Source organism: Phocoena sinus, chromosome 7 (genome assembly GCF_008692025.1).
Source record: "Phocoena sinus isolate mPhoSin1 chromosome 7, mPhoSin1.pri, whole genome shotgun sequence".
Lineage (NCBI taxonomy): Eukaryota > Metazoa > Chordata > Mammalia > Artiodactyla > Phocoenidae > Phocoena > Phocoena sinus.
In genome coordinates this window covers 6,759,547-6,786,072 of record NC_045769.1, presented here as the reverse complement: position 1 = coordinate 6,786,072, position 26,526 = coordinate 6,759,547, and the positions used below count along the sequence as shown (strand labels likewise).

Genomic DNA, 26,526 nt, shown 5'->3' with positions numbered 1-26,526 from the left:
GGAGCAGTTAAGCCCGTGCGCCACAACTACTGAGCCTGCGCGTCTGGAGCCTGTGCTCCGCAACAAGAGAGGCCGCGATAGTGAGAGGCCTGCGCACCGTGATGAAGAATGGCCACCACTTGCCACAACTAGAGAAAGCCCTTACACAGAAACGAAGACCCAACACAGCCAAAAAAATAAAAATATACATTAAAAAAAGAATATTTTAAAAAAAATGTATATACATCTGGAAAATCATTCTGTACCGATAGGTTGACAATGGGTATCTCTGGGTATCTCAAGTGGAGGTGACTTTGTTTTCTCTTTGCTTAGCTTCCCTTTCTAGTTTTCCTGTAATGAACATGGATTACGTGTGATATATATATGTATACACACACACTTCAAGAAGCTTCCAGTCTCTTTCACGTCTGCCACCCTCACTCTTCTCTCTCTTTTGGTTTAGATGGTGTCGTGCTGGTGGATCCTGAGCTTGTGAAGGGAAAGAGAGGTGAGGCAGAGCTCGTCGTCCTCCGGGGAGCGGTGGTCTGGCTGCGGGAAGGGGGTGTGTGTGTGTGCAAGGAGAGGCGGGGAAGCTCTGGCACACCCATTCTCTCTGCCAGGCCCTTGCACCCACATTCCCTCATACGATCCTCAGGACACGGGCCCTGTTCCCACCAGAGCTCACTGTCCGCATCTTCCAGATGGAGGTGAAGACTCGGGGAAGCCACTTGTCGGAGGTGGCAGGATAAGGAATGGCAGACAGAGCCCGGAGCCCCAGTCTGCAGGCTCCACGGACTGCCTGCTTGCCCCGTGTCCTGCCGTTCTATGTCAGGGCAGACTCAAGAGGGCTCCTTTCTGGGTTTATACGAAAAGCGGGGAATTGAGGCTGCAGGAAGGCAGGGTTTTTATGCTGAGCCTGGTATTCTGGACCACGGCAGCGCAGCCCCCTCAAAGATACCTGGCAGTTGCGACGTGTGGCAAGCAATTTGGTACTAATAACAGTTGTGTAGGGAGTTCCCTGGCGGTCGAGTGGTTAGGACTCGGTGCTTTCATTGCCGGGGCCCTGGGTTTGATCCCTCGTCGGGGAACTAAAATCCCATAAGCCGTGCCATGTGGCATGTCAAAAACAAACAAAAACCAGTCGTGTAAACTAAATTGGAACCAAGTTATCCTTATGATAATGTCACTGACTCAGTTCCATTCTAAATATGCCTTTTAGAGTGGTAGCTACCAGCACCCAACAAGGAATTGTTCCTAACCCTGGACGTGCCCATGGAGTATGTCAGATGTAGGGCCCACAGCATCCAGGGGACGTGGCAGAAACAGGCTGAAAATCGCCCCCCTCTGCTGTCTCCAGCTTCCTCCTGGGTACTCTGCTCCTCTCTTACACCAGGCGGAGCCCAGTTCCAGCCCCTAAAGCCCATGCCCTTGGCCAGCAACGCGCTGCCTGGAGAGGGAGGCATAAAACCAGGTCATCTCTGGGCACTTTCCTCTTACAAACGTTGAATGAGGGATAAGCAAACGATCAGTGGCTCTTCTGAGCTTAGCGCCGAGGGACAATTACTCTTGAGGCAGACACAGACAAAATCCTCAACCAACAGCTACCAAGGACTTGGGGGGACCACTTCGTGTGGTTTTATTTACCACATTAAGGACCGTTGTAAACAGTCCATCCTCGAAACGTGTAGTTTCATATAATTCTTTTGGTCCACTGGGGGCACAATTTACATCTGTTTAACCACAGTGAATTTTCAGAAGCGCTGATTGATTTAGAGAAAGCTCAATTAAGTTTCTGAGCAGTGTGAAAAGAAGGCTTCCTCTCGGAGTTGGTTTCACCTCTCCACCTGGTCCCTGAGCCCCTGCTCAGTTCCCTCGAGGCCCCGTCCAGCTGAGGCACTCGTCTGTTTTGTTCTCTAGCACGGTTTCCCTCTGCTTTTCTTTTTTTTAAAATAAATTAATTTATTTATTTTGGGCTGTGTTGGGTCTTCGTTGCTGTGCACGGGCTTTCTCTCTAGTTGCCACGAGTGGGGGCTGCTCTTCGTTGCGGTGCGTGGGCTTCTCACTGCAGTGGCTTCTCTTGTTTCAGGGCACAGGCTCTAGGCGCACAGGCTTCAGTAGTTGTGGCTCGTGGGCTCTAGAGTGCAGGCCCAGTAGTTGTGGCGCACGGGCTTAGTTGCTCCACAGCATGTGGGATCTTCCCGGACCAGGGCTCAAACCTGTGTCCCCTGCACTGGCAGGCAGATTCTTAACCACTGCGCCACCAGGGAAGCCCTTCCTCTGCTTCTTACCTTCACTCTCAACTCCATCCAGACCTTCCGCCCTCAGAACCCAAGCGACCTCACACTGTTTAAAAGCCTCCTGAGCTCACTGAACTGGTACATCAAGAGGAGGGGGTGGGAGAATGAGGGAAACAGTAGAGGCAGGAGGCTAAATAATGTGGCTCATGGGAGGAGCCTCCCAGCACTCAGACACTGGCCCTTTCGAGTAATTGACGCAAGCCAGAGGGAAGGGCCAGCTGGGTAGTAAGGTTCTCAGGTCCTTACTGAGATGCTGAAGGTGGGATGTTGAGACTGGTAGGCAGTGTCAGCCCAGGCAGGGGTGCCAAGCCCGCCAACGGGGCAAGCCTACCCCCTCTTGTCTCCCTTCCAGTGTACGTCTCTCTGACCTGCGCCTTCCGGTACGGCCAGGAAGACATCGATGTGATCGGCCTGAAGTTCCGCAGGGACCTGTACTTCTCCCAGGTCCAGCTGTTCCCTCCTGTGGGGGCCTCGGAAACCCTCACGAAGCTACAGGAGAGCCTGATCAAGAAGCTAGGGGAGCACACGTACCCCTTCCTGCTCAAGGTGGGTGACGACTCGACCCTCCACTTCCTCGCACTGCTTCCTTCACCCACAACACCTTATGATGGGATCAGCAGCGAAGGCAAGGGGCCAGAGTAATGACTTCACATTTGCGGGCCTGCAAATTGCACCCTTGGAGGAAATTCTAGATTGCACGGGCTGTGATTGTCTTTTTTTAAGTCCTTGAAAACAGCCTCCCGGCCTTTGAAGGCACCGTTTCAACCTACGGTTTAAATATTTCCCTGCATCCGACCACCTAATTATATGTGCATGTTATGCCTTCACTTGCTCGGCTATAAAAAGAAAGACGTGCCCCTCGGTTGCCTCGAGGAGTTTCTAAGCAGGAAAGAGTTCCCTGCCAGACAGGAGATCTTAGTGAAATGAGTCATCCTCTGTAGCCTTGACCAGAGCTCGGTGGGTCACTGTAGAGAAAGCCCTTCGCCCCTCTCGTGGCCTGAGTCTCCCCTGATGGAACCTGGCTACCACGGGGCCAGCGTTCCTGCCTCTGAAGACTTGGGCCTGAGCTCACTGTCGGGGTAGCTGCTGTCACCCTCTTCACTCGCGTGTTTATGGGTCTTAAGATTATATATTCCTCCAAAGTTGTATGGTTCAGGCTTAAAAAGGCAGGAAATTCTGACACAAGCTACAATATGAATGAACCTTGAAAACATTATGCTAAGTGAAATAAGCCAGCCACATAAGGACAAATACTCTGTGATTTCACTTATATGAGGGACCCAGAGGAGTTCGTAGAGACAGGAAGTAGAATGGTGGTCTCCAGGGAACGGGGGAGGATGGAATTGGATGAATGTTTAAGGGTATAGAGCTTCCGTTGGGGATGATGAAAAAGTTCTGGAAATGGGTGGTGGGGATCATTGCAGGACAATGGGAATGTGCTCAATGCCACTGAACTGTGCACTTAAAATAGTAAGTTTTATTTAGGGATGGATATATATATATATATATTTTGTTTGTTTGTTTGTTTTTTGTTTTTGGCCATGCTATGCAACATGTGGGATGCAGGATCTTGTTCCCTGACCAGGGATGGAACCTGTGCCCCCTGCATTGGGAGCATGGAGTCTTAACCACTGGACCACCAGGGAAGTCCCTACGTTAGGTATATTTTATAACAGCTTTAAAAAAAATCACTTAAAGTTTTGTGGTCCTGGGTGCTCCCATGTGCTGGGACTGGGAGTTTGAAGTGACAGAACCTTTTGGAGATAACATGTCAACATGTATCAAAACCTTAAAAATGTGATTTCGACCTGACCGTTCCCTTTCTAATAGTGTAGCCTATGGAGTGAATGGACTAAAACTGTGCTAAGGTGGCTGAAGGATGTTTATGCAGCCTTGGTGACAATGGCAACAAAGTAAAGGCCACTTGATGGAGGGCAGCCAACAAAGGAAACGGGCTGAATTCAATGTGGTGTCACGGGGGAATTCCCTGGTGCTCCAGTGTTTAGGACTCTGCGCTCTCACTGCCAAGGGCCCAGGTTCAGTCCCTGGTTGGGGAACTAAGATCCCTGCAAGCCATGCGGCAGGGCCAAAAAAAATAAAAAGCAGTGTTACTGGAGCCTTAAAAATGGTGGCGCAGAACTACATCTCCCAGCATTGAAAATGGTCACACTCACCCTGAGCAGGGTTAGGAGCAGTGATGGGAGCAAACTAGACTGCAGGACACATGCGTCACCTGTCTCATTTCTGTAAAACTAGACAGGCACATACGTGTTTGTGTGAGGCTGACATGGGACCCTCGGGAGGCTGTGTTCACGCCACTCTGGCTGTTGGGAACAGACGTGAAGATGTTTCCCTTTTTCTTGCTCCTCATCTTCATTCTTCAATTTTTTTTGTTTGTTTGTTTTGTTTTTTGTGGTACGCGGGCCTCTCGCTGCTATGGTCTCTCCCGTTGCGGAGCACAGGCTCCGGACGCGCAGGCTCAGCGGCCATGGCTCACGGGCCCAGCCGCTCCGCGGCGTGTGGGATCCTCCCGGACCGGGGCACGAACCCGCGTCCCCTGCATCGGCAGGCGGACTCTCAACCGCTGTGCCACCAGGGAAGCCCCCATTCTTCAATTTTTGTGCGATGAAGGTAGAACACACGTGGAACAACATTCTCTGAAAGAAATGATCTGTTGTTTCTTTCCACAGTTTCCTGACTACTTGCCCTGTTCGGTGATGCTGCAGCCAGCTCCACAAGATGTGGACAAGGTTGGTTCCAGAAGAAATGCCAGGGATTCATTCATTCCTTCAAAAGACTTTTTCTTTTTTTTTTTATTTTTGGCTGCGTTGGGTCTTCGTTGCTGCACGCAGGCTTTCTCTAGTCGTGGCGAGCTGGGGCTACTCTTCGTTGGAGTGCGCGGGCTTCTCATTGTGGTGGCTTCTCTTGTTGTGGAGCACGGGATCTAGGTGCACAGGCTTCAGTAGCTGTGGCACACAGGCTCAGTAGTTGTGGCACGTGGCCTCAGTAGTTGTGGCGCACGGGCTTTTACTGTGGGAAATTGCAGACATATGCAAAAGTAGAGAGATGGTATAATGAGCGTATCACTTGTCTTCAGCAATTCCTAACCATGAGCAGCCCTGTGAGTGAAATAGTAGGTCTCTCCCCTCGTGGGTCTCACCTGGGGAGAGAAACAGATGAAAACCAAATAGCAAGTCCCTATGCGGCCCATCCACGGAGAACAAGAGGCTCAGAGAGCTAAGGGAGGACCTGGTGGTGCTTGCCTGGGGAGCTTAGGGAAGGCCTCTCTGAGGGGGCAAAGGAGGGGCCCCTCCAGCCTCGGGAGAGCCATCCAGGTGGACGGGCGCACCATGCACAGTGGGTGCTGCTTGGAGAGCAGGCGGGGCTGGGGTGAAGGGTGGGGGCAGGTCTGAGAGGGGCCTCGTACACGTTGCATGGACTGGGACTTTCTCTGAGCGAGATGGGAGCCGCTGGCGGGCTCTGCACAGTAGGTTCTTTTTTTTTTTTTTTAATTTTTATTGGAATGTCGCTGATTTACAACATGTTAGTTTCTGCTGTACTGCAAAGTGAATCAGTTATCCATATACATACATCCATTACAGAGTACTAAGTAGAGTTGCCTGTGCTGTACAGTAGGTCCTTATTAGTTACCTATTTTATATATAGTGGTGTGTATATGTCAGTCCCAATCTCCCGATTTATCCCTCCCCCCCACATACACAGAAGGTTCCGACTTGGGTTTGTAGAGGATCCCTCTGGCCACTGAGCTAAGAGTGGGATTGAGCTCTGAAAGGCGAGAAGCAAAGGGGCCGTGTGTGCAAGAGAGCTGTGACCCTGGTGGACTGGGGACTCTAGGCAGGGAGGGAGGGCAGTGCGGACACGAGGAGAGAGGAAAAGGTGCTGGGATCCAGGGACTACAGGCCTGAGGGAGTCACGAGGGAAGAAGCTGGAAAATAAAAAGACAGCAAATGAGGGCTGAGAATGGCAGATCGGTACCTGGATTACCGAGGGTCCAGGGCCATGATTTTCGACTTGGGGGTCCTACCCCATTAGTGGTTTGTGAAACCGGTGTGGTGGATCCGAGATGGCATTGAAGAAAGAAAACGGAATGGCATGAAGTGGAACAGCATGGGAGCTCAGAGCACATCGCACACAGCGTAGATAAGCGCTAGTTCATGAGCACTGCTTCACACGTGAGCATCTGTTTACTGGGCCTCGCAGTGAACTTTCCTACTTACCGCGGGCAGTGGCCTGAAACCTTCGAAAGCCACCGGGCCAGGAAAACAGGGGTGCGGCCGGGAAGGTGGAGAAGGCCACTCAATCAGAGTGGGGGACACTATACCAGCCAGAGGGCCACCCTTCCCTCTGTCCCCGGGGAGGAGACATCAGTGCAGCAGGGGCCCTGGGGGCCTCACAGATGAGGAGGCCTGGGAGCTGGGCTAGTACAAAAGGAGAGAGAGGCGTCAAGCATTTCAGAAGGAAGGAACAGCACACGCCCAGGGTAGACGGGTGGAAGGGCTCGGCTTGTGCAGGGGGCAGCAGGAGGTGGGGGTGGAGGGGGCTGAGCGGAGAGGAGGCGTGGCTAAGAGCTCCAGGTGCTGGAGCGTAACGATGTGCATTTATTTTCAACCCAGGTTTTAGAGCTGTTGCGATTCCACAGTTTTGCAGAGCCAGTAAGACTGTGGCTTATACGCTACTGTCACTCTGTGGGCAGCTGGTGGAGGGCCCATCCCCGGCCTCTGTGCCCTCACCCCTGCCCCGCCCACCTCGTGTTAACACAACAGAGGAGCGAGGTCACGGGGGATTCACTCTGGGGCTGGGGGCCGAAGGGGCCCGCAGATGCACTTGTTCCACCCATGCAACATTTTCTAATCTAGTTAATTTAAAAGTCAGGAACCTTCATTCCAAATTCTATTTCCAGCTTCTTTTCAAAAGTCGGGAGAGCTGCCAGCACCGGGTCCCCGTGGCAGCCTGGCCACGCCTGGCCGCAGCTGCATAGCAGCTGCCCGCTGGCGTAGGGCACTGGAGCCCCAGCACAGGCATCCACGGACCCCTGCCAGCCCTGTGACCACTGCTCCTGCCCCTGCTGTAGGCAGTGGACCATCAGTTACACGCACACAGGGTCACTTCTGAGGAGGACAACTAAACGGGGGATGGGCTGGCCGCCGTGCAAGGTGGTGAGAGGCTAGGACCGTGCTCTGCACCTACTGGCAGGGCTCATCCTGCAGGCTGGGGGACCTTCACTGGGGCCTTGGAGCCCGTGGCGCTCTCCTCGAGCTAATGCCACTGTTTCATCACTAGCACACTTCCAAAGCTAGTCATAATGGTGCAACTCCGAAAAGGATACGGCCGAGACAGAAAAAGAAGTAGCCACGTAACATCCCCTGCGGGAGCTGTGACCCCCATCCTGGCTCCCGGAAGGGAGGCGCTGACCGCAGCCCTGTCTGTTCTCTTGCCCCTGCAGTGCTGTGGGGTCGACTTCGAGGTCAAAGCCTTTGCCATACAAGGCACAGATACGGAAGAGGACAAAATTCCCAAGAAGTAAGAGTGTAGCTGTGGGAATATGTGAGGGGTGTGTGGGGAAGGGCTGGGGATAAGAGACCGCCCCTCACTTTATGTCCCAGTGGCAGAATCTTCCCACAGGACCATTGTGGCGGGGTAATGGAGCCTCCCCAGGTCAGGACCGTCAGGATGAACCATCTCCACATGGGGTGGGGGACAATGACTGAACATTTGGGGGGAAAAAAACAAAAGAAAATGACAGGGGAGTTGGCAACCTCAAGGGCTCATGTAAGCCCTTAAAAGCCTCCAGATCCCCTCTTTCTTTAGTTTTCTTCTTTTGTAATTTCTTTGTTGCAGTAAAATATACATAACATGAAGTTTACCATTTTAACCATTGTCAAGTGTACAATTCAGTGGCATTAAGTACATTCATTACGTTGTGTAATCAGTTACACCACTATCTGCTATCCATACCCCAAGGTATCTATACCCCAAATGCTGTCATCGCCCCAAACAGAAACTCTCTGTGCCCATAAGGCAGTGACTTCCATTCCTCCTATACTCTCAGGCTCTGGTGCCCATTTTTCTTGTTCCTGAACAAGGTTTCCAGTTGTACCCTCAACACTTTCTCTACATGCTCAGCATTCACACCTATGGACACTTATACCAAACAGCAATAACAGGGCATCACATCTGTAGAGAGTTTTGAAGCCTGTCACATAGGCACACATCCCCACATCAGCTTCACTCGAGAGGAGGCCACGCCGGGGTCCTAACAGAGGGTGAGAGGGACCCTTGGAGAGCTGACTGGTCCACACCACCCACCAGGCCCCGCCCCCCAGACCTGATCCCTCTACTGGTCCATCCTGCATCCATCGGCAGCATCCCTGAGGGATCCCAGCCTGGGGATGGGCAGGGGGACCTGGTAGGCCGTCCTGAGGAGGCCCAGGCTCTGATCCGGGGAACCATCGGTGACTTTTCATCCACAGGAGCTCCGTGCGTTTGCTGATCCGGAAGGTACAGCATGCGCCACGAGAGATGGGTCCCCAGCCGCAAATGGAGACCTCCTGGCAGTTCTTCATGTCCGACAAGCCCCTGCACCTTGCCGTCGCCCTCAGCAAAGAGGTGACTGTGGAGCCGGCCTGGGGACAGCCTGCCAGGCCCTCTGCTGGGGGTGTGCTGCAGGCAGTCTTGGGGGCAGCGATAGTTAAAGCACCAACATTTGGGGACGACTGGCTTTTTTCATAATTTGGAGCCAGTAAACGTGACCCTTAGGATAGGACCAAACTGGCTTGCCTTCCACTCACTGTGGGTCCCGACAACTTGGAGGTGGAGGGTTTCCCATACCCCCAGCCCAGGCTGTCTTTGCCCCCTGTCTGCCCCCAGGGGCCTCTTTACTAGTGTGTCATCAGTGGGTGTGGTGTTAACAAATTGTTTACTTCCCTGCAAACTTAAATTTGGCAGTAACGGTGAGGGGGTGAGCATGTCATGTGTGAAAATCACGGCCGAAAAAGATGAAACTGGCCAAGGCCGTCTCTGGTCGACAGGAGTCGTGCACACACATTGCCAGCAGACTCCGTGTGTGGTGTGTGTGTGTGCCCGCGCATGCAAGGACATGAGCACCTGGGCTAGATCACGCAGAGTCACTGCTGGGCAAGCTCTGCCTCTGGGCTTCCCCACTGCTTTCCCCTCATTTCACTTATTCTGCCCCCAATAACCCATGATTCCACTCAACACCCCCGGGGCTAACTCTGCGTGACCCTCAGGACTAGGGCGTTGGGGCCGGAGCCCCCATCATCCGCCTCAGCCTCCCACAGATGGGGTAGAACCCGCTCCAGACCCTTCTCCACAGGAAACGTGATGCCATCACCATGTCTTCCTTGAAAGTGTGGGCATGCAGCCACTTTTATTCCAGTTAAAGGACTGAGATGAATTTAACAAGATATGGCCACACTCTCTTCCCCTTTTCTGACATATCTGCTGACTTCTTCAGCTCTATTACCATGGGGAACCCATTCCTGTGACTGTGACCGTGACCAATAATACAGAGAAGACGGTGAAGAAGATTACAGTGCTAGGTAGGACCTTCTGCTCGAACCTGGACAGCAGAGTCTTCCAGGTTCCCAATCTAGTCATATTTCCCAAGGGTCTCTCCTCTGGTCAGTAAGGCCCCCCGGGGCCTTGGAACTGCCCGTCTGTCTCTGTCGTCACACAGCAGGATCTTAGAGGAGGAAGATGTCCTCTCCTGCAGCCTCGTGCCCAGCTTAGGGTTGTCTTCTGTCCTGGGACAGCATCCCCGACAGGGCATCTTCCCGTCCTTCCTTGTCACGCCTTCCTTGAGGGGCCCCTGTGCCAGGTCTCGGGGTAAGTGCGGGAGGAGTTTTCTTTCTGCACCGTGTAGTGGGGACTCCTGGCCTGGGAACTCTGGGCTCCCCTGTGGGCTCGAGCTGTGCACGTCCTCTTGGAATTTAACAGGCAGCCACGGCAGTGTTCCCGGACTACCTTCCCAGGTTTCGTTAGGTACTGATTGATCACATTGGACATGCTCTGTAAGTGGTAATCCCTACTGTCACTGCCACTGTTGAGTCACCGTGATGTGATGGCCAAGCCTCCTGACTACTCAGGAGATGCGCCTCCCGCTTGCTGGTCCTACACACTTCCTCAGCTCAAAGGACGTCAAAGTGCACTGGATGCTCCTAGATCTTGGTCTTATATGGGTGATGTAAAAAAGACACGATAAAATGACCTTGGAGGGAGACCTCTCTGTTCACTTCTCCCTCAGACACTCGGTGGCTGAGACAGAGTTAGACTCACAGTGTGTTAGGGTGACCAACTGTCCTGGGTTGACCAGGACCAAGGACGCAGGACTCTCAATGCTAAAATGGGGCCAGTCCCAGGCAGACCAGGATGGTTGGTCACCCTAAGTGCCATATACCACGTTCCTTTTTCCCTCTTATCCATCATAGAGAAGACTCAGGAATTTGATGCATACATACTAAAAAATTCTAGATTTTTCTGGATGCTAATATACATGCTTACTTTACGGCTTTGTTTTTATGTTGGTCTAGTTCCTATGCCTTTAAGTCTTTGTAGGACCTGGCATTATTTGTTTAGCATGTTGTATGTAGTGTCAATACAGTATTCCACAAAGCAGCAGGACTGAGAAAGTATCATTTGATACCTAGATTTTAAATTATTTCTCAACATTTTATGAATCCTAACATCGAAGCCCCTAATTTTTGAAAGAAGCTGTTGAATTTCTGAAGCAAGATGTTAAGAACTTTCTATAGGCCGAGTACTGTGCTGAGTGCTTCACACAAATTGTTTTTCTGATTCTCAGATTTGATTTTAATGGAGATTAAAAATCATCTTTTTAGTCATCACAACCATATAAGTTAGATGCAATTATCATTCTCATTTTGCTGATGGGGAAATTGAGGCTTAGAGGAGCTCAGTAATTACCCCACAGCAGATGGCTAAGCTGGGATGTGAACCCAAGTGGTCTGGCCCCAGAGCCCACCTTCCTATCCACCATGCTACACCCACAAATCAGCCCTGTGCTGCCTCCAGGTGGTTTCTAGCTTGGACACCCGAAGGAGATGCTCATTGAATAAGATAGAGAAGGTTGGAAGGGAGTGTATTTGGGGAAAGAGAGCACGTGGTGAGTTTTGGGACACCGGGAGATTGTGTGTTTTGGAAGGATACCCACAGATGTGCCCTGAGCTCAGCAGGGAGGATGAGTCTCCCAAGAGGTGCAGTTTTAGGAGACTGGCTCATGGGTAGGGTTGACACAGAGCAGGTTATTGGTGAATGGAAGTGGCCTGAGGACAGAACAGAAATCTCAGCCTTAGAGCCGAGCCTGAGAGGTGCACTCAAATGGCCATTAGGGAAGACCAACCATGTCCCCTGGAAGGCACCACGCAGGACTCTGCACCGAGTCACCCTACCCTGTCCCCCTTTGCAGTGGAACAAGTGGCCAACGTGGTTCTCTACTCGAGTGATTATTACATCAAGCCGGTGGCCACGGAGGAAACACAGTGAGTAGTGGGTTGGGTTTCTATTTCCTGGGCGGCTCCAGCTTCTTGGTCAAGTTCCCATTTTGGTCATCGCTGAAGACGGAAGTAGAATGGTCAGCTAGCTCCCCAGCTTTCCACTTCCTTCCCCTGTTCTCACTTCAAGGACTGCAAAGAAAGTTAGCATCTTGATCCTGTGCTCACTAACAAGAATTCCGAGAGCTGGGTCAAGCTAAGGAATGATGGAGAGGAGAGAAATAAACCAGTTCCCCTGGTCGGGGAACTAGATCCCCCATGCTGCCACTAATAAAGATCCTGCGTGCCGCAACTAAGTTCCAGCGCAGCCAAATAAATTAAAAAAAAAAAGATATTAAAAACAAATGGGAATCCTGTGATAGCTTCTTCACGGTGGAGCGAGAGATCTAACCAGTTTTGCTTTGTGCTAGGCAGTCAGGTTCATGAGGCACACAGGCTTCTGGGGGTTATGCCTTCCCCCAGAGAGGATTGTTTGGGAAGGTGTTTTTTCTAAGCATTGTTGTATGCAAAAAATAGTATCACAGTTAGAGGAAGGAGGTTCGGGGAGCGGGGTGAGGAAAGACAGCTGATTCAGCAAGATAACATTACATGATATTTAAAAGGCGACTTCAGGATAAACTGTTACTTAAACCAGATCCTGACCTAAGTTTACTTATAGGTCTAGAGAGGAGAGAGGAAGGAAAGAACCATAACTCACTGACTGTCTCCTTGGGGCCAGGCCTGGGGTCTACTCTACCTTTTAGGCTGTGTCCTTGAACATCCTTGTGTCCTGGGCGTCTTCCTGGCTCACCTTTTGGCACGCACCCAACAATGATAGGAGAAACTGGTCCCCAGCTGAGTTTTCCCCTACTATACCCCATTACCTGGGCCTCTTTACGGCTCTTGGATACATTTTGCATCAAGGACTCCCAGAAGACTGGGAACCATCCTCTGATACACTCAAAAGGGTGGGAGGCAGGGAGATTGAAAGTGGGGCTTCTGGGGCCCTGGTGGGCAGGCCTCCTGGGAACCAGGTCAGACCTGACACCCAAGCTGCTGCCCACCATCCAATCCCAATCCCAAAGGCGCTGGGAAGTGGCCGGGTGGGACTTTGGCCCCAGGCCTTGGCATAGGCCTTCGGCAAGGGCTGCTGCAGGAAAGGCCATCATCCAAGCCCCATCCCGGGGGCCCCTTCCTACTACAACTACCTTTCCAGTGTAATTTGTGCTTCTGTCACTCTGCTGCCCAAACTAAGCTCATTAAGAGAAGTTCTACCAGGGCCCAGATGCAGGGATGTGGGCCACCTTGGGCTCAAGCAGGGTTCTGCATGCCCAGGAGCCTCCTTCCTGTGTGCACTTGGAGGCCAGAGAAGACACAGCCGCCTTCAACTCCCCAGGGAGATGGAGGAGGGGACCCGTTCCGAGGGTGGCAGTGAGACTCCCCGTCTGTTACAGAGCAGGCTGGGGAAAGGGCCCGAGGCTGGCTCCTGGACAGTGTTTTCAGGGCCCTGCCTTCTCCTGGCTGGGCACAAGGACAGAGGGTGTGCCAGGAGCACGGACACGGCTCGCCTGGGCTCTGGGGTCGGAGAGGGCAGACGGCTGCATGGCGGCTGTTGGCACAGGCCAGGGGTCAGCACGTGGGTGAGTGGCAGAGCCAACTCTCCAGCCTCAGATGCTGTTCGGTGAGCCGGGATGCTGCCCGGCCTGGGGAGACCGCGCTGCTCTGCCCCCAGCTGCACCCAGGCCCACAGAGCCGCCCAGTCTGAACAGCCCACAGTGGAGGACCCGGCCCTTCTCGCGCCCCTCCTCCCTGGGCACACGCTGAAACCTCCCGACAGTGACGACTCCCAGCCTGGGCTTGTTGCTGGCACTGGCCAGTTGGCCCTGCGGCCCACTGTGTGGTTCACGAAGCCTCAGGAGGAGACCGGGTGTGGTCCCTGACTCTCGGGCCAGTCTCACTTCACCCCACAAGACATTCTAGAAATTCAGCAATCAGAACAGGCTGAGGGACTTGAGAAACGTTCTAACGTTGCTGCCAGCCTGTTTTGAGACGTCACTAACGCCGTTCTTCTCACAAGGCAAAGGCACAGGCACCTGGACTGTCTTTCTCATGAGTCGCAGGGAACGTGGGTTCTAGAAAATGCTTGATGGCACACAGGGTCTCGTGGGGGCGAAGGTGGCTTCAAAGCTGTAAGAGCAGTCAGCTAAATCTGCTCTCTGTGTTTCTTCCTGCAGGGAAAAAGTGCTGCCAAACAGCACCTTGACCACGACGCTGACCCTGCTGCCCTTGCTGGCTAACAACCGCGAGAGAAAGGGCATCGCCCTGGACGGGAAAATCAAGCACGAGGACACGAACCTTGCCTCTAGCACCATGTGAGCCCCGAGACTCAGTGCTGCAGTGGCGCTGGTCTCCGCCCCCTCCTCGTCCCAGCCCTGGGCTCACGGAGTGCACACGCAGCCTGGTGGCAAAGCACGTGCTCGGGGCCCCAAGCAGGGACACCACTCCCACCCCTGGTGTGACACAGTGGCTACAGCTCTGGGCCTTGTGCTGAGCCCCAACTCCCCTGCTTGCTGTCTGGGCCACCCTGGGCAGATAACTGGAGCTGTCTTGAGAACCTCAGTTTTCCCGTCTGTAAAGTGTGGGAGCGACAGCTCCTCAGAGAGAGGTTTTGAGGGTTATGTGAGACAGTCCATGTAAAATGTGGTGCCTGGCACACAGTAAGTGCTCCAGAAATGTCAGCTATTACCTTCAAAATGATCATTAGCTAGTGTAGAGCCCTGAGCATATGAACTGAGTGCCCCAGCTGGCTCCACGAATGATGGAAAGGTCGTTTATGCATTTCCATCAGGAAAGGTAAAAACAGGAGGTCCTGAGGGCTACAGAGGTCAGTTCAATTTAAATGAAAATAAGCACTGATATGCTGACTCCGCTCAGAGAACCATGGCCGAACTGAGCCAGCAGATCTAGTAAAAACTAGAACGAAGCTTCTACGTCAAATAGCCCTGTCACTCCTCACCATCCTCCGGGGCTTCCATTCCCAGCGGTGTGTCTGCTGGTGAGCCCTGAGGGTTTGGGGTAGGAGCTGCCACCCAGGCTCGGGCCCTTCGCTGCCATCTCCCCCTCCACCCCTGTGTGTTCCAAGGCCCCAGCCATCAGCTCCAGGTGATGCCATCGAGAAGAGCTCTCGCGTTTGCCCTCCCTGCCCCCGTAGCTCCGAGACGAACAGCGGGGTCAGCGAGCATTGGGCAGAAAGCAGGATCTTGGGAGTCAAAGGATTTTCTGAGGATGATTTGCCAGTTGGTGTGTTAGATTCTAAAGCACATCTGTGATGCTCTGGGAGAGGGCCGAGCAGGGAGATTGATGCCCTAGATCCGTGAACTCGAGGGCAAAGGAATCACGACATCCACAGCGGCGCACTGCCGTTTGTAACGATCTTTTGTGGTTCATGGAGTATTTTATAAACATGCCAGTCTCTCCATGCTTTTGTGAGGAAGGTGAATTTATACTCATTTCACAGATAAGGAAATTGAGGTTCCACCAGAATGAGAGCTTCAGCCAAGGTCACCGGGTCAGTTAATGGCAGAGCAAAGCCCACCCCAAATCCCGAGCCCCCCTTTCACCCAGCGTCAGGGCTGCCTTCCAGCGCCCCAGACAGTGAGGACACAGCAGAGCCTGGATGACGCAGTGGGGAGAGGTGGGGTTGATTCTCCCGGTTTTCGCTTCCCGCTTCTCCCCTCCCTGCATTCTTCTGTTTTTCTTTTCTGTTTGAGCAGCATAAAGGAGGGCATAGACAAGACCATCATGGGGATCCTGGTGTCTTACCAGATCAAGGTGAAGCTCACGGTGTCAGGGTGAGTGTCCAGCTCCAGCACTCTGCCTGCTCTATCTTGGCCATCAGTAGTCTGAATGGTTTCATTCCTGAGTGACTGGGAGACAGAAAGCAAGAAAAGTCCACAAATTCTATCGATTACATAGCAGAGTTTTAGAGAGATTCTATTTGTCTAGTTTCACAATTCTACCTGATATAACATTACGGGGGAAAAGGTAGAAAAGCAGACTACAAAACACGTGCACTATTGGTACCACTTGGCAAAAATGGGTGTGCCTGTGCTCACGTGTGGAAGCTGATATAAAACAGGAGAATCAGTTGAGCATCTGATTGTACTTTGGAAAAGACTGGCGGCTGTGAAATGAACTCGCAGGGCATCCTGGTTCACCTGCCTCTCAGGAGGCATCCATCCATGACGGAAAGGGCCTGCCTTTCCTCCCCAGTGAGCAATCACAGGACTGGGGAGTCTCCTTTCCATACAAGAGCATGACTGTCTCGGAGTTCTGAGGAAATGGTTTCCCATCTTTTTTGAAATCAATTTCTTTCCATTTAAAAATCTTATCAGAAGGCAAAAACTCGACTTCTCATTTTCCTTTTCAAATTCCATTGCCAGAGGCTCTGGCCTTTTGCCTTGATCAGCCTTCGGTAGTTCAGCCATCAGAGCAAATCCATGTGTATATTCCATAGGGCTCAGTAGGTGAAGAGTTCCCCAAATTTTGGTTGGGGCAACAAAGCAGAACGTGGGTTGATTCTGCAAATTTCGTTAACACAGTGTGTGTAGCTGTGTTTCTCAAAGTGTATAGTGTTTTCTTTCATCTTCTCTGAGAGGATCTAAAACAGGGTCGAGTGCAGCAGTCAAGGTAAGTGGGCAGCAGGTAGTTCACGTGACCTTTGTGGCCCAGAGAGAAATTCTGGACCGAGGTTTATTCTTGAATATTAGGGCTTGAACCTACGTAATTCCTCTTTTTAACTAACCCACTTGAGAAAGAGATGAAATCACAAGTAGAGAGGAATAGCTGAGTTGGCTGTTAGGGGTGCGAAGATCCTGAAAGTTGTGAGTGAGGAACATGGCGGGCACGTGTCCAGCCTCTGAATAACGGCAAGTAAGGTTGTGTTACCACTGTGGAGAGTCACCACAGCCCTGTTTGCTTTTGTGTTTCCTAGCCTTCTGGGAGACCTCACCTCCAGGTAAACCCCTTCATCTTCCTTCTCTGCTTGATTCTCTGCTTGATTCCAAGATATCAAAGGGGACAAACCGGGGCTTCAAAACAGTGACAGTGAAGTCTGGTTTCCCGGCTGTCATGCTCAGAGGTCTTAGGAGATGATGCCCCTAACACCCTGCAGACCTTGGCTGATAGGTGTGAGGTTGGGGATGTTCCTCTGAGACAGTAGCTGGGCCTGCACCTGGGCGAGGACACACACATACACACACACTCAGAAAACTGGCACACTCCTTGCAGCTGCCCGTGTGTGTGGGGGGGAGGGGTAATATACATAACGTGAAGTTCACCATTTTACCCTTTTAAAAGTGTACAGTTCAGTGGTATCAGGGACATTCACAGTGTTGTGCCTCTGTCACCACTCTCTAGCTCCTGTACACTTTTCCCATCCCAGAAGGAACCCCCTTACCTATTAGCCGTCTCTCCCATTCTCCCCTCCCCCTCATCCCTGGCAACCACTAACCTGCTTTCTAGCTCTGTAGATTTGCCTAATCTGGACATGTTATATGAATGGAATCAGGCAATATTTGTCCTTTTGTGGCTGGCTTCTTCCCTTGACATCATGTCTGCAAGGTCCATGTTGTAGCACGTGTCAGCACTTCATTCCTTCTTATGGCCGAGAAATACTCCATGGTATGGACGGACCACGTTTTGGTTGGTGGACATTTGGGTTGTTTCCACCTGTGGGCGATTGTGATTAGTGACAGCAGCCATTTAAATCATGTACAAAGAGGCAGCAGGTAAGACAAGTCTGAGGCAGGCACTGACCTTACATATTCCTTCACCGACTCTTCTCACCTCCCCTCACATGGAGCCCAGGCTGTGCCTTCTCTCCTAGACCCCAGCCATATTCGGGTCCGCCAGGAGCGCCTTAGCAGCAGAAGTGCTTTGACCGAAGCAGTAACCCCAGGGCGGGGGGTGATGGGTCCTGGGTGAAACAAGGAGTAACCCTTGTTTCCCACACCCCTTTCCATTCTTCCTGTGCCTAGATTTCCCTTCCATCCCTTCCTGACTCCTTGCCTTCCTTTTTTTAAAATTAATTAATTTATTTATTTATTTTCGGCTGCACTGGGTCTTTGTTGCGGTGCACGGGCTTCTCACTGCGGTGGCTTCTCTTGTTGCAGAGCACCGGCTCTAGGCGTGTGGGCTTCAGTAGTTGTAGCACGCGGGCTCAGTAGTTGTGGTGCACAGGTTTAGTTGCTCCGTGGCATGTGGGTTCTTCCCAGACCAGGGCTCAAACCCGTGTCCCCCGCATTGGCAGGTGGATTCTTAACCATTGCGCCACCAGGGAAGCCCTGTTGCCTTCCTTTTTTAATATAAATTCCAAGTCGCCTCGAAGCCCTTTAGCCTCTGGAGTTGGGTAGACCCTGCTCATCCCTGTTCTGCTCTCTGCAGAGGGACTGTGTGCGGCCTTAGCACAGATTTAACACGTAAAAAGTAGTTACATTTTGCAAAGGATATTTTCAAAACTATCCTTATTCTCCAGGATTTCACCTCTTCTCTACCCATAATATCATGTCCCTGAAACTAATAACCAGGAGGAAGTGGGACCTAAAAATCCTAGCTGCCTCAGCCTCTCGCAAGTGGAGTTTCTAGACCACATTCCAGGGAATACATTTAAAATTCCTTCTTGACCACTTCCTGATTTCTGGTTTGTTTTGTTTTGACTCTCACTGAGTCCTCTTTCAGCTGGGGCCTGGGGACCTTTCACAAAGCTCTGCAACCCCAGCTCCCAGCTCTTGGCTGTGCATTTACAATTGTGTGCGTGTTCTCACCGCTCTGCATCCTTCTTTCTTTCTAGTGAAGTGGCCGCTGACGTGCCGTTCCGCCTCATGCACCCCCAGTCTCAGGACCCAGGTCAGTCTCGCGTTATCTTGCCTTTTTCTAGTCCTTTACCACTCACAGATTTATTACGTACTCACTGCTAGTCTTCCTTGACTGCATATCTGAGCACAGGCAGGGCCAGGTGGCCGAGGTTCCAGGCCACCTTCAAGCGCCTGGGCCCCCCCCTCCCAGAAATGGGTGCTCGGCTACTAGGTCATGGGCCAGGTGGCTTGTCCACTTTCAGTGAGTGTGTGGAGGACGTAGCATCCCTGCTTGGGTGCGGGTTGTCTCGTTTGGTTTTATCAGGAATGATTTAAAAGCAGAAGCTTTGCTGTGAACAGACATGGATCCTTTTTTTTTTTTTTTTTTTTTTTAGTGTTTTTGTCCTTGTGATGAGAAGTCTTAGGATCTACTCTCTCTTTTTTTAAAAAAAATTTTTATTTATTTGGCTGCGCCTGGTCTTCGCTGCGGCATGTGGGATCTTTTAGTTGCGGCATGCATGCGGGATCTAGTTCCCTGACTAGGTGATCGAACCCGGGCCACCTGCTTTGGGAGTGCGGAGTCTTAACCGCTGGACCCCCAGGGAAGTCCCCAGACCTGGATTTAGATTCAAATAAAATTTGAGTGAAAAGTAAATTTGACAGCCTGAGGCTTTTGCATTTCATTTGGAAGCATTAATAGGAATTTCGAAGATGATGCGTATTTCTGACAATGGCAATTATGATGAGAATACAGAAAATACTGGAAAAGAGAGTCAGGCTGGGTTCCTAATACCTTGGCTCCTTTGGATTGTAAATCCGTTGGCTCTTGTATGGATGTTAAAAGTAAATTAAGTAATGGTTGTACAGCTCTGTGAGCAAACTAAAACCCATGGGCCTGTACATGTAATAGGTAAATTGTATGATATTTGAATTAGATCTTAATACAGCTCTTTTAAAAGGGATAAATGAAGCGGCAAAAATAATGTAGGTGCAATCTCAGAAATTCTGAGGAAAAAGTCTCCTCTGTGTGTTAAGGTGGCTTAGTTGGCAGGAAAGAAAAATGGACCTGTCTGGATGAGAACCCTCCCGAGTTATAGTAATTAAGAACATTTTAAGTAAAAGTGGTATAAACAAGCAGGTTTTTTTTTCTTATATTTTATAAAGAGCTTTTCTATGTTGATAATGAAATGGCATTTAAACATTAGAATAAGCCCCATATTCATTTTGGCTTTGTCTCAAAACTATTTTGTCTCAAAGTATCTCTTCCAAATATTTTAGATTCAAATACTCAAAACTTTTGGAAGTTTGACAAAAACTTCCCTTGGGGGAAAAATACAGTCTAACCATATTTTTTTTTATTCATTTATGCTTGTATCATTAAAATACTATTTTTAACTATGTGAGATTGAGACACATTCTGGTCCCTTTCAAGGACATTCTAAAAGGCTATTTTAAAACTATGACCGGAGGAGATGTCATAGTTTGTGTCAGATCATTTTCTGGCCCATGAACAGACTTTATGACTTCACTTGGGGGAAGTGGAGTTATTCCTTTTCTGAGTATGACATTTTCATGTTCCAGTCATTATGGCCCTCATGTTGAACATATCATAACATCAAGGCTAAACCAATGATCTTTTATACTGTGAGATTTTTGGGAGAAAGGACAAATCACCCCCATGGCCTCAAAATTTTGATTTCCAGAGGTTTATGAGTCCCAAGTTTTATTCACAGATGCATGCTCACATCTTACCTGCCTGGTCCCCAGTGCCCCGAGTTGAGACGGGTAGATGCTAAGCAGAGAAAGCATAAGTTGGAGTTAAGAAACCCTGCCAGGGCCAGGGGCCAAGTAATTTGTATGTAATAAGTTCTGGAGAAATGCTACCAGAACTTATTACATACAAGGGTTGGGAGGGGTGTCCAGGATGGTTCTTGCCCAGGGTCATTTTGATGAGTCAGCCCCTCTGTAGGTCCCCTGTGGTTAGCAGCCCACACAGACACTTCCCTCCTGGTACTGCCTTCCAGACAGGCACAAGAGATAAGGGCAGTGGCTCAGCCCCGCCACAAGCTCCCCCAAACCCTCTGGAGCTGTGTAGCCTCACTTAGCTCTTCCTGGCTCACCATGGTGGGTGGTGAGGCGATTACACTAGGACTTTACTAGGTGGGCAGCAAAAAGCTAAAAACAAAAACAAGGGGCTTCCCTGGTGGTGCAGTGGTTAGGAATCCACCTGCCATTGCAGGGGACATGGGTTTGATCCCTGGTCTGGGAAGATCCCACATGCCGCGGAGCAACTAAGCCCGTGCGCCACAACTACTGAGCCTGCGCTCTAGAGCCCGTGCTCTGCAACAAGAGAAGCCACCGCAATGAGAAGCCCGTGCCTCACCACGAAGAGTAGCCCCTGCTCGCCGCAACTAGAGAAAGCCCGTGTGTAGCAACAAAGACCCAACGCTGCCAAATAAATAAGAAAAAATAATTTAAAAAAACAAAAACAAAAAGCAGAAAACCTTACAAAGAATTAGCAATAACCCTGGGTCTGCAAAATATATGTGAAAATCTAACCCACTCCCCGCACCCGCCCCCTACCCCAAGATCAATGTGTTAAGAGAGAAGTCAAACTCCCTGAGGGGCCAGGGAGTGGTTCTCAAGCTTTAGTCACCCTCTTCCCCCAGCCACTGGAGTACTAGTTCAATGACAAGTCCCAGGACTCACCCCTAGAGAGCCGGACCGTGGAAGTCTGGGTCGTAACAGCTCCTGGGGACTCTGATCTGGACAGGGTCCAAAGGGCACATAGGGAGAAAGGCTTAGAAAGGAGAAGCACAACATCAGAGGGGCTGAGGCTAATCAGGGAAAGGGTCCTAGAGACGAGATTATGGCTGATTCCGTCTGGGGAGGTGAAGTTGTGGTGGCAACTTTTAGAGGAAGCGATGGTTAAAAATGCAGGCAGAAAGGCCCTCCGAGTGGGAAATGGCAAAGAAGCAGGAATTACATGCCATTCTCATGAAATGCATATATCTAAGCCTTTTATTTCTCCACCTATAAAGTGACCTAACAAAGGAAGAAAATTTCCGGTAGACAGGATTTCTGCTAAAGATCTCTCTCTCCTTTCTTCCATGCTCACAGATAAGACCAAGAAAAGGTGAGCCCTGCTTGGTGTTATCCCTTTCTGTGACCTCCTTCTCCACAGCCCTAATGTGACCCCTCACAGTTGTTTTTTTTTTTCTTTTTTTGTAATGCAAGTGCCTGACTTAAGCTTTGATTGCCGAGGCATCCTCTTCAAAGAGGCATCCACTCGAATAAACACATTGCCAGCCACCGGACTCCATCAGAGCCAGGCCGGCTCTCCCTCTCCTTTGTTTTAGAGTTTGGTTGATTTCAATAGCAGATCATTTGAGCCACGTGTTTTTTGTCTTTCTGCACTTTAAATTCCCGCTCTTCTGTTTTAAATTCACCAATAAAGAGTGAGCCCTCGAAACCCTAGGCCCCCGCCTCCAACCCCAGTAAAGGCAGAACCCCAGGCCTGTGCGGTGTGCTCTCCCTCACTACCCACGACCTCGCTGTGTGGCCCCAGGTACATGCTGTGTAATTTCCAGGTTCTGTAAGTAATAAACCTTTATTTTCTAAAAGTTTCTGGATGGTTATTGCTGAAGGGCATCTTGCAGTCGTAACAGGAACCACAAGGGCCAGTCCAACCACAACAGTGGTTATTGATAGGCTGAGATCTGCACAAGACAAGCGCAAACCCCTTTTTGGGTCTTTCCATACACGCCCCATGCTCTCGATACCGGCGCAGGGCCTGGCTTTCCTTTTGCTCTCTAGTACCAGGACATGCACACATGCATACACACACGCGCACACATACACATACACGCGCACACACGCATACACGTGCACACATACGCATACATGCGCACACATTCACATATACACACACAGTTATTCCGGGCATGTATGTCTACTCTGTGGGTTCCTTCATTTTCTCTGATTTTTGTTTGTTAAAGAGATTTTACTTGAAACACTATGAGGAGAACGGCATTGTCCTGTGTTCCATCACGTAGGAAAATCTTGATCGGTTCCTGTGTTGCAAAAGGGAGATCAAGGATCTTGTTTTCCTCAAGATCTCATTGAAAGCTTCAAAGAACATGCCATGATCAAAGTGTTCTTTGTTGTATTTTAGTTTTCAGGATGAAAATTTGGTTTTTGAGGAGTTTGCTCGCCAAAATCTGAAAGATGGAAGAGAAGTTAAGGAAGAGAAGACAAACCAGGAGGCGGCTGTGGATGAGTGAAGAGGCCGGCTCAGGACTCGGGAAATGGGGTCGTTAGCAGCATGGTAGAGGTGCCCCACAGTTAGCCCTTTAGTTATGCTAAATACCAAAGTGCGGGTCTTCTTCACAGAAATAAAGTTTGTCTCTTCTGTCCTGGTTGTGAGTCAGGCTGACTTGTTGGGGAAGCTGAGTGACATCAACAGCACGCAAGCTGCAGCCTCGAGGGGCCCTGAGTCTGGGCAGGGGGGAGGGCAGCATCTAGAAAGGAGACCCATCAAGGCGAGAAGGCATCGTGAAATCAATGCGCTCACTCGAAGGGGCCTGGTGTGTCCCGGGCTTTCTCCAGGACCCCTGGGGTAAGCTGTTTCCCTGGAAACTTGGAGGGGGAGCAGTGTGTCTAACGGCCTGACCAATCCTAGCTCCAGGGCACCCAAAGAGCCTCCCAAGAGAAACAGGGCAGTGGACATATGTGGGTAAAAACACTCTTCATCTCTGATTTAACTTTTGGGTCCAAGTCCTGTTTGAGCTCTGGGCCGTTGGTTGTTTCCATTGAATGCAAACAACGAACTGCCAGTTGGCTGGTTTAAAGGGGAAAAAAAGGAATGCATTGGAAGGACCTCAGAGTGGCTCAGAGAACTGACTTAAAGGAAGACTCTCCAGTTGCCACACCTGGGCTGGGTGGAAATCAGAGAAGGCTCAGGGTCCCAGCCCAGGAACTCAGGGTCCTGCCCTCTGGGGTGGCCATTCACCTGGTGGTGGCTCAGAACCAAACGCTCCTAGTCTCCGAGCCTCTGGTTCCAGTGTGCCGTTTCTGGGCAGGAGAATCTGGCCCAGCTTCGGTCAGGGGATCAGTGCCCTGGGGCCAACAATGGCAGAGCCCAGCCCCGGGAATGGGTTGTCCCAGAAGAGGGGGTTCACTGTGAGTCAGACAGGCTTCTTGTTTAGACTGTCTTCATTGAGATTGGGCATAGAAGGGGTTGGGGGAAAGGATGCTCACGTCCGGGAGGAAAGGAGGAGACGTAACGGAGGTGATGCCAGGGCCCTGTCCTTTGCAGAATCCCCTTCTTGGCCCATGGTACCCCGGCCTTGGGGCCTGCTAATGATGGCAGAGAGGCTGAATGGCTCTCTTGGTGGCCACGGAGGGGCTTGGGGGATGTGTAGGCTCTGGTCCATGTCTCAAGGGAATAGGATGAAAGGGGGTTGGAGAGTTCTGTACAGTTTAACCTGCTCACAGGAGGTACGAGGGTGAATGGGAGGGGTCATGTGTGGGCTGGACACTCGGGGTCAGGTCTCCAGGACAAACAGCAGTGGCGGAGGGCCAGACACAGTGTGGGTTCCGTGCATATGAAGGCTCCCACATCTGGGTTTGTTCAGCAGGATTCCAGGCTGGTTTGTGTCCTGGGGACTGGGATTTAGACCGGAGGCTCCACTTGGGAACCTTGGACAGGATCCCATACACACAGAGCAAGGTCTGAACTCGAGTGTTGGATATGAGGCATTCTGATATTGACAGGGGTGAGGATTCATTTCTGGAGGAGGAAGACTGATAATAACAATACAGGCACGGGGCTTCCCTGGCTGTCCGGTGGTTAAGACTCTGCACTTCCAGCGCAGGGGGCACGGGTTCCATCCCTGGTCAGGGAACTGAGATCCCGCATGCTGCGTGATGTGGCCAAAATAAATTAAGAAAAATATACAGGTGAAAAGCTGTGGGTTTGCAGGGTCAGACACGATTTCCCCATCGGCAGGCTTCCACTCCAGCCACACCCCTCTCTCGGGATACTCAGGGAGGGCGGCATGCTCCTCTGGGAATCTGAGCCCGTCTGCTGCCCTCCTACCCCACAAGCCCACAGGTTGGCTGTGGTTGGCTCCCGCCCGAGATGCCGGGCGAGCCAGGGATTTGGGAGTCTGCCTGGCAGGGCCCGGTGAGAGGATCAGCCAGTTGGTTCCTGCATTTCTTGACCCCAGGATATCCTAAGTCAGGGTGGGCAGGAATAGGTCAGACCTTTGTGCGGGTGTGAGAGCCAGAGAGAAGAGCTGGAAGGCCAGTCCCTGGAGAGCAGAGGTCAGGACAGCCCTGGCCCTCCAGGTTATTCTGGTACCAAAACGCCTGACTTTCGCATGCTGGCTAGTCTGCGATCTGCAGCTGGCCGCCCCTACAAGGGCGTGCGGGTGTGAGCAGGAAGTGAGCAGCCGCTGCCCCGAACGGAATATGGAACCTCAGCTTGGCTGGGCCTGCGCTCTAGAGGCGTTGCGTCTGCTCTGGCGTCGGAAGGCAGGATGTCCCGTGTGCAGGTTGGATGTGCAGCCCAGGGTTTTCTAGGTAGGTGCAGTGGGAGAAACAGGGTGAAAAGGAGCTGAGGGTGCTGCATGGAGAAAGCGGCAGCTGAGAACTTGGGGCAAAGTTCTGCAACCTGCAACCAAAGGAGAAGTAGGGGTCCCTGCTATTTATTGGGCACCTGCCTTGTGCTAGGCACTTCACCTGTTACAGCTAATCATTCCAACTATGCTTCCCATTTGTTAGATGAGGAAACTGCAGTTCAGAGAGATTATGTACCTTACCCAAGGTCACACAGCTAGTGAGAGTTGGAGTCAAGACTTAAACTCTGGTTTCCCTGAGTCTATAACAACCAGAACTTTGCTCACCATTTTTTTTTTTTTTTTTTTGCTACACTGTGTGTCATGCGGGATCTTGGTTCCCTGACCAGGGATTGAACCCGTGCCCCCTGCAGTGGAAGCTCGGAGTCCTAACCACTGGACCGCCAGGGAATTCCCTTTGCTCACCTTTTGTTGCTGAATGTGTATATGAGAGTCTGCGGGGGGGTGTGTGTCGGAGCATTTATGATTCAACAATGGCTGCCCTTAAGTTATTTTTTAAGTTGAAAATATTATTGAGATAATTATAGATTCACATGTAGCTGTAATCCACCCATCTTTTTCAGATTTCCCGCCTTTTTACTTGTATTCGTGTGTGTCTATTTAGTTCTCTACAATTTTATCACGTGTAGATAACTTCTTTTTAGAGTGTCTGTTTTCCTATTCCTTTAACATTTTTCACTAATATCACGACCCTAAGGGTTTAGTTTACTTATGCTTGGGGGGTGGGCAGGGAGGGGGCGGAAGCTGGGTGCACTTGGAAATGTATGGGGGTGGTATTTGGTTGACGCAGGTCCTGGGGGCAAGGGGAACTACGTGTCGCACACAGGAAAGCAATGTCCTCCTCCAGATGTCAATCATAACCGCAGTTCAGGATAAAATAAGATAATTCCCATGTTTTCAAGTGCATCCTTTATCTATTCTAACGTGAAGCGGTTCTTTTTGACAGGAGGTGCACTTCTACATTGACAGGTCGAGAAGAAAGATTAGGTTGGATGTGAAGTGTGTTATTACTGCCACCTTGATATGCCCTTAAGGTGGGGTAAACTCGGGGAGCAGCATATTGTTAGAGATGATTCACAGCGTGACTCATTGCATAAGGAGGTACGGGTGAATGTGCTCTTACAGGCGTGCCACCTTGGGGGTGGTCTCCAAGGGACAGCACTCTGCAGCCACCAGAGAACACAAAGGCTTCTTTGCTCATCAGAGAAAATATGGCAGTTATGTT

At 51.0% G+C, this 26,526-nt stretch overlaps 1 protein-coding gene and 1 pseudogene across 1 annotated transcript in view; both read left to right on the top strand.

Moving 5' to 3' along the window:
• Window positions 1-23,078, top strand: part of SAG (S-antigen visual arrestin) — a 40,789-nt gene extending 17,711 nt beyond the window's left edge. Inside the window, exons 4-16 of the mRNA XM_032636893.1 lie at window positions 443-487; window positions 2,629-2,822; window positions 4,967-5,026; window positions 7,741-7,817; window positions 8,768-8,903; window positions 9,772-9,856; window positions 11,743-11,815; window positions 14,041-14,178; window positions 15,580-15,657; window positions 16,800-16,823; window positions 18,657-18,712; window positions 21,781-21,796; window positions 22,835-23,078. Coding sequence (XP_032492784.1) covers window positions 443-487; window positions 2,629-2,822; window positions 4,967-5,026; window positions 7,741-7,817; window positions 8,768-8,903; window positions 9,772-9,856; window positions 11,743-11,815; window positions 14,041-14,178; window positions 15,580-15,657; window positions 16,800-16,823; window positions 18,657-18,712; window positions 21,781-21,796; window positions 22,835-22,943 — 1,091 coding nt within the window. The 3' untranslated portion in view covers window positions 22,944-23,078. The remainder of the gene's footprint in view (window positions 1-442; window positions 488-2,628; window positions 2,823-4,966; window positions 5,027-7,740; window positions 7,818-8,767; window positions 8,904-9,771; window positions 9,857-11,742; window positions 11,816-14,040; window positions 14,179-15,579; window positions 15,658-16,799; window positions 16,824-18,656; window positions 18,713-21,780; window positions 21,797-22,834) is intronic.
• The window catches only part of LOC116756491, a 264,380-nt pseudogene that overhangs the window by 53,180 nt on the left and 184,674 nt on the right, over window positions 1-26,526 (top strand).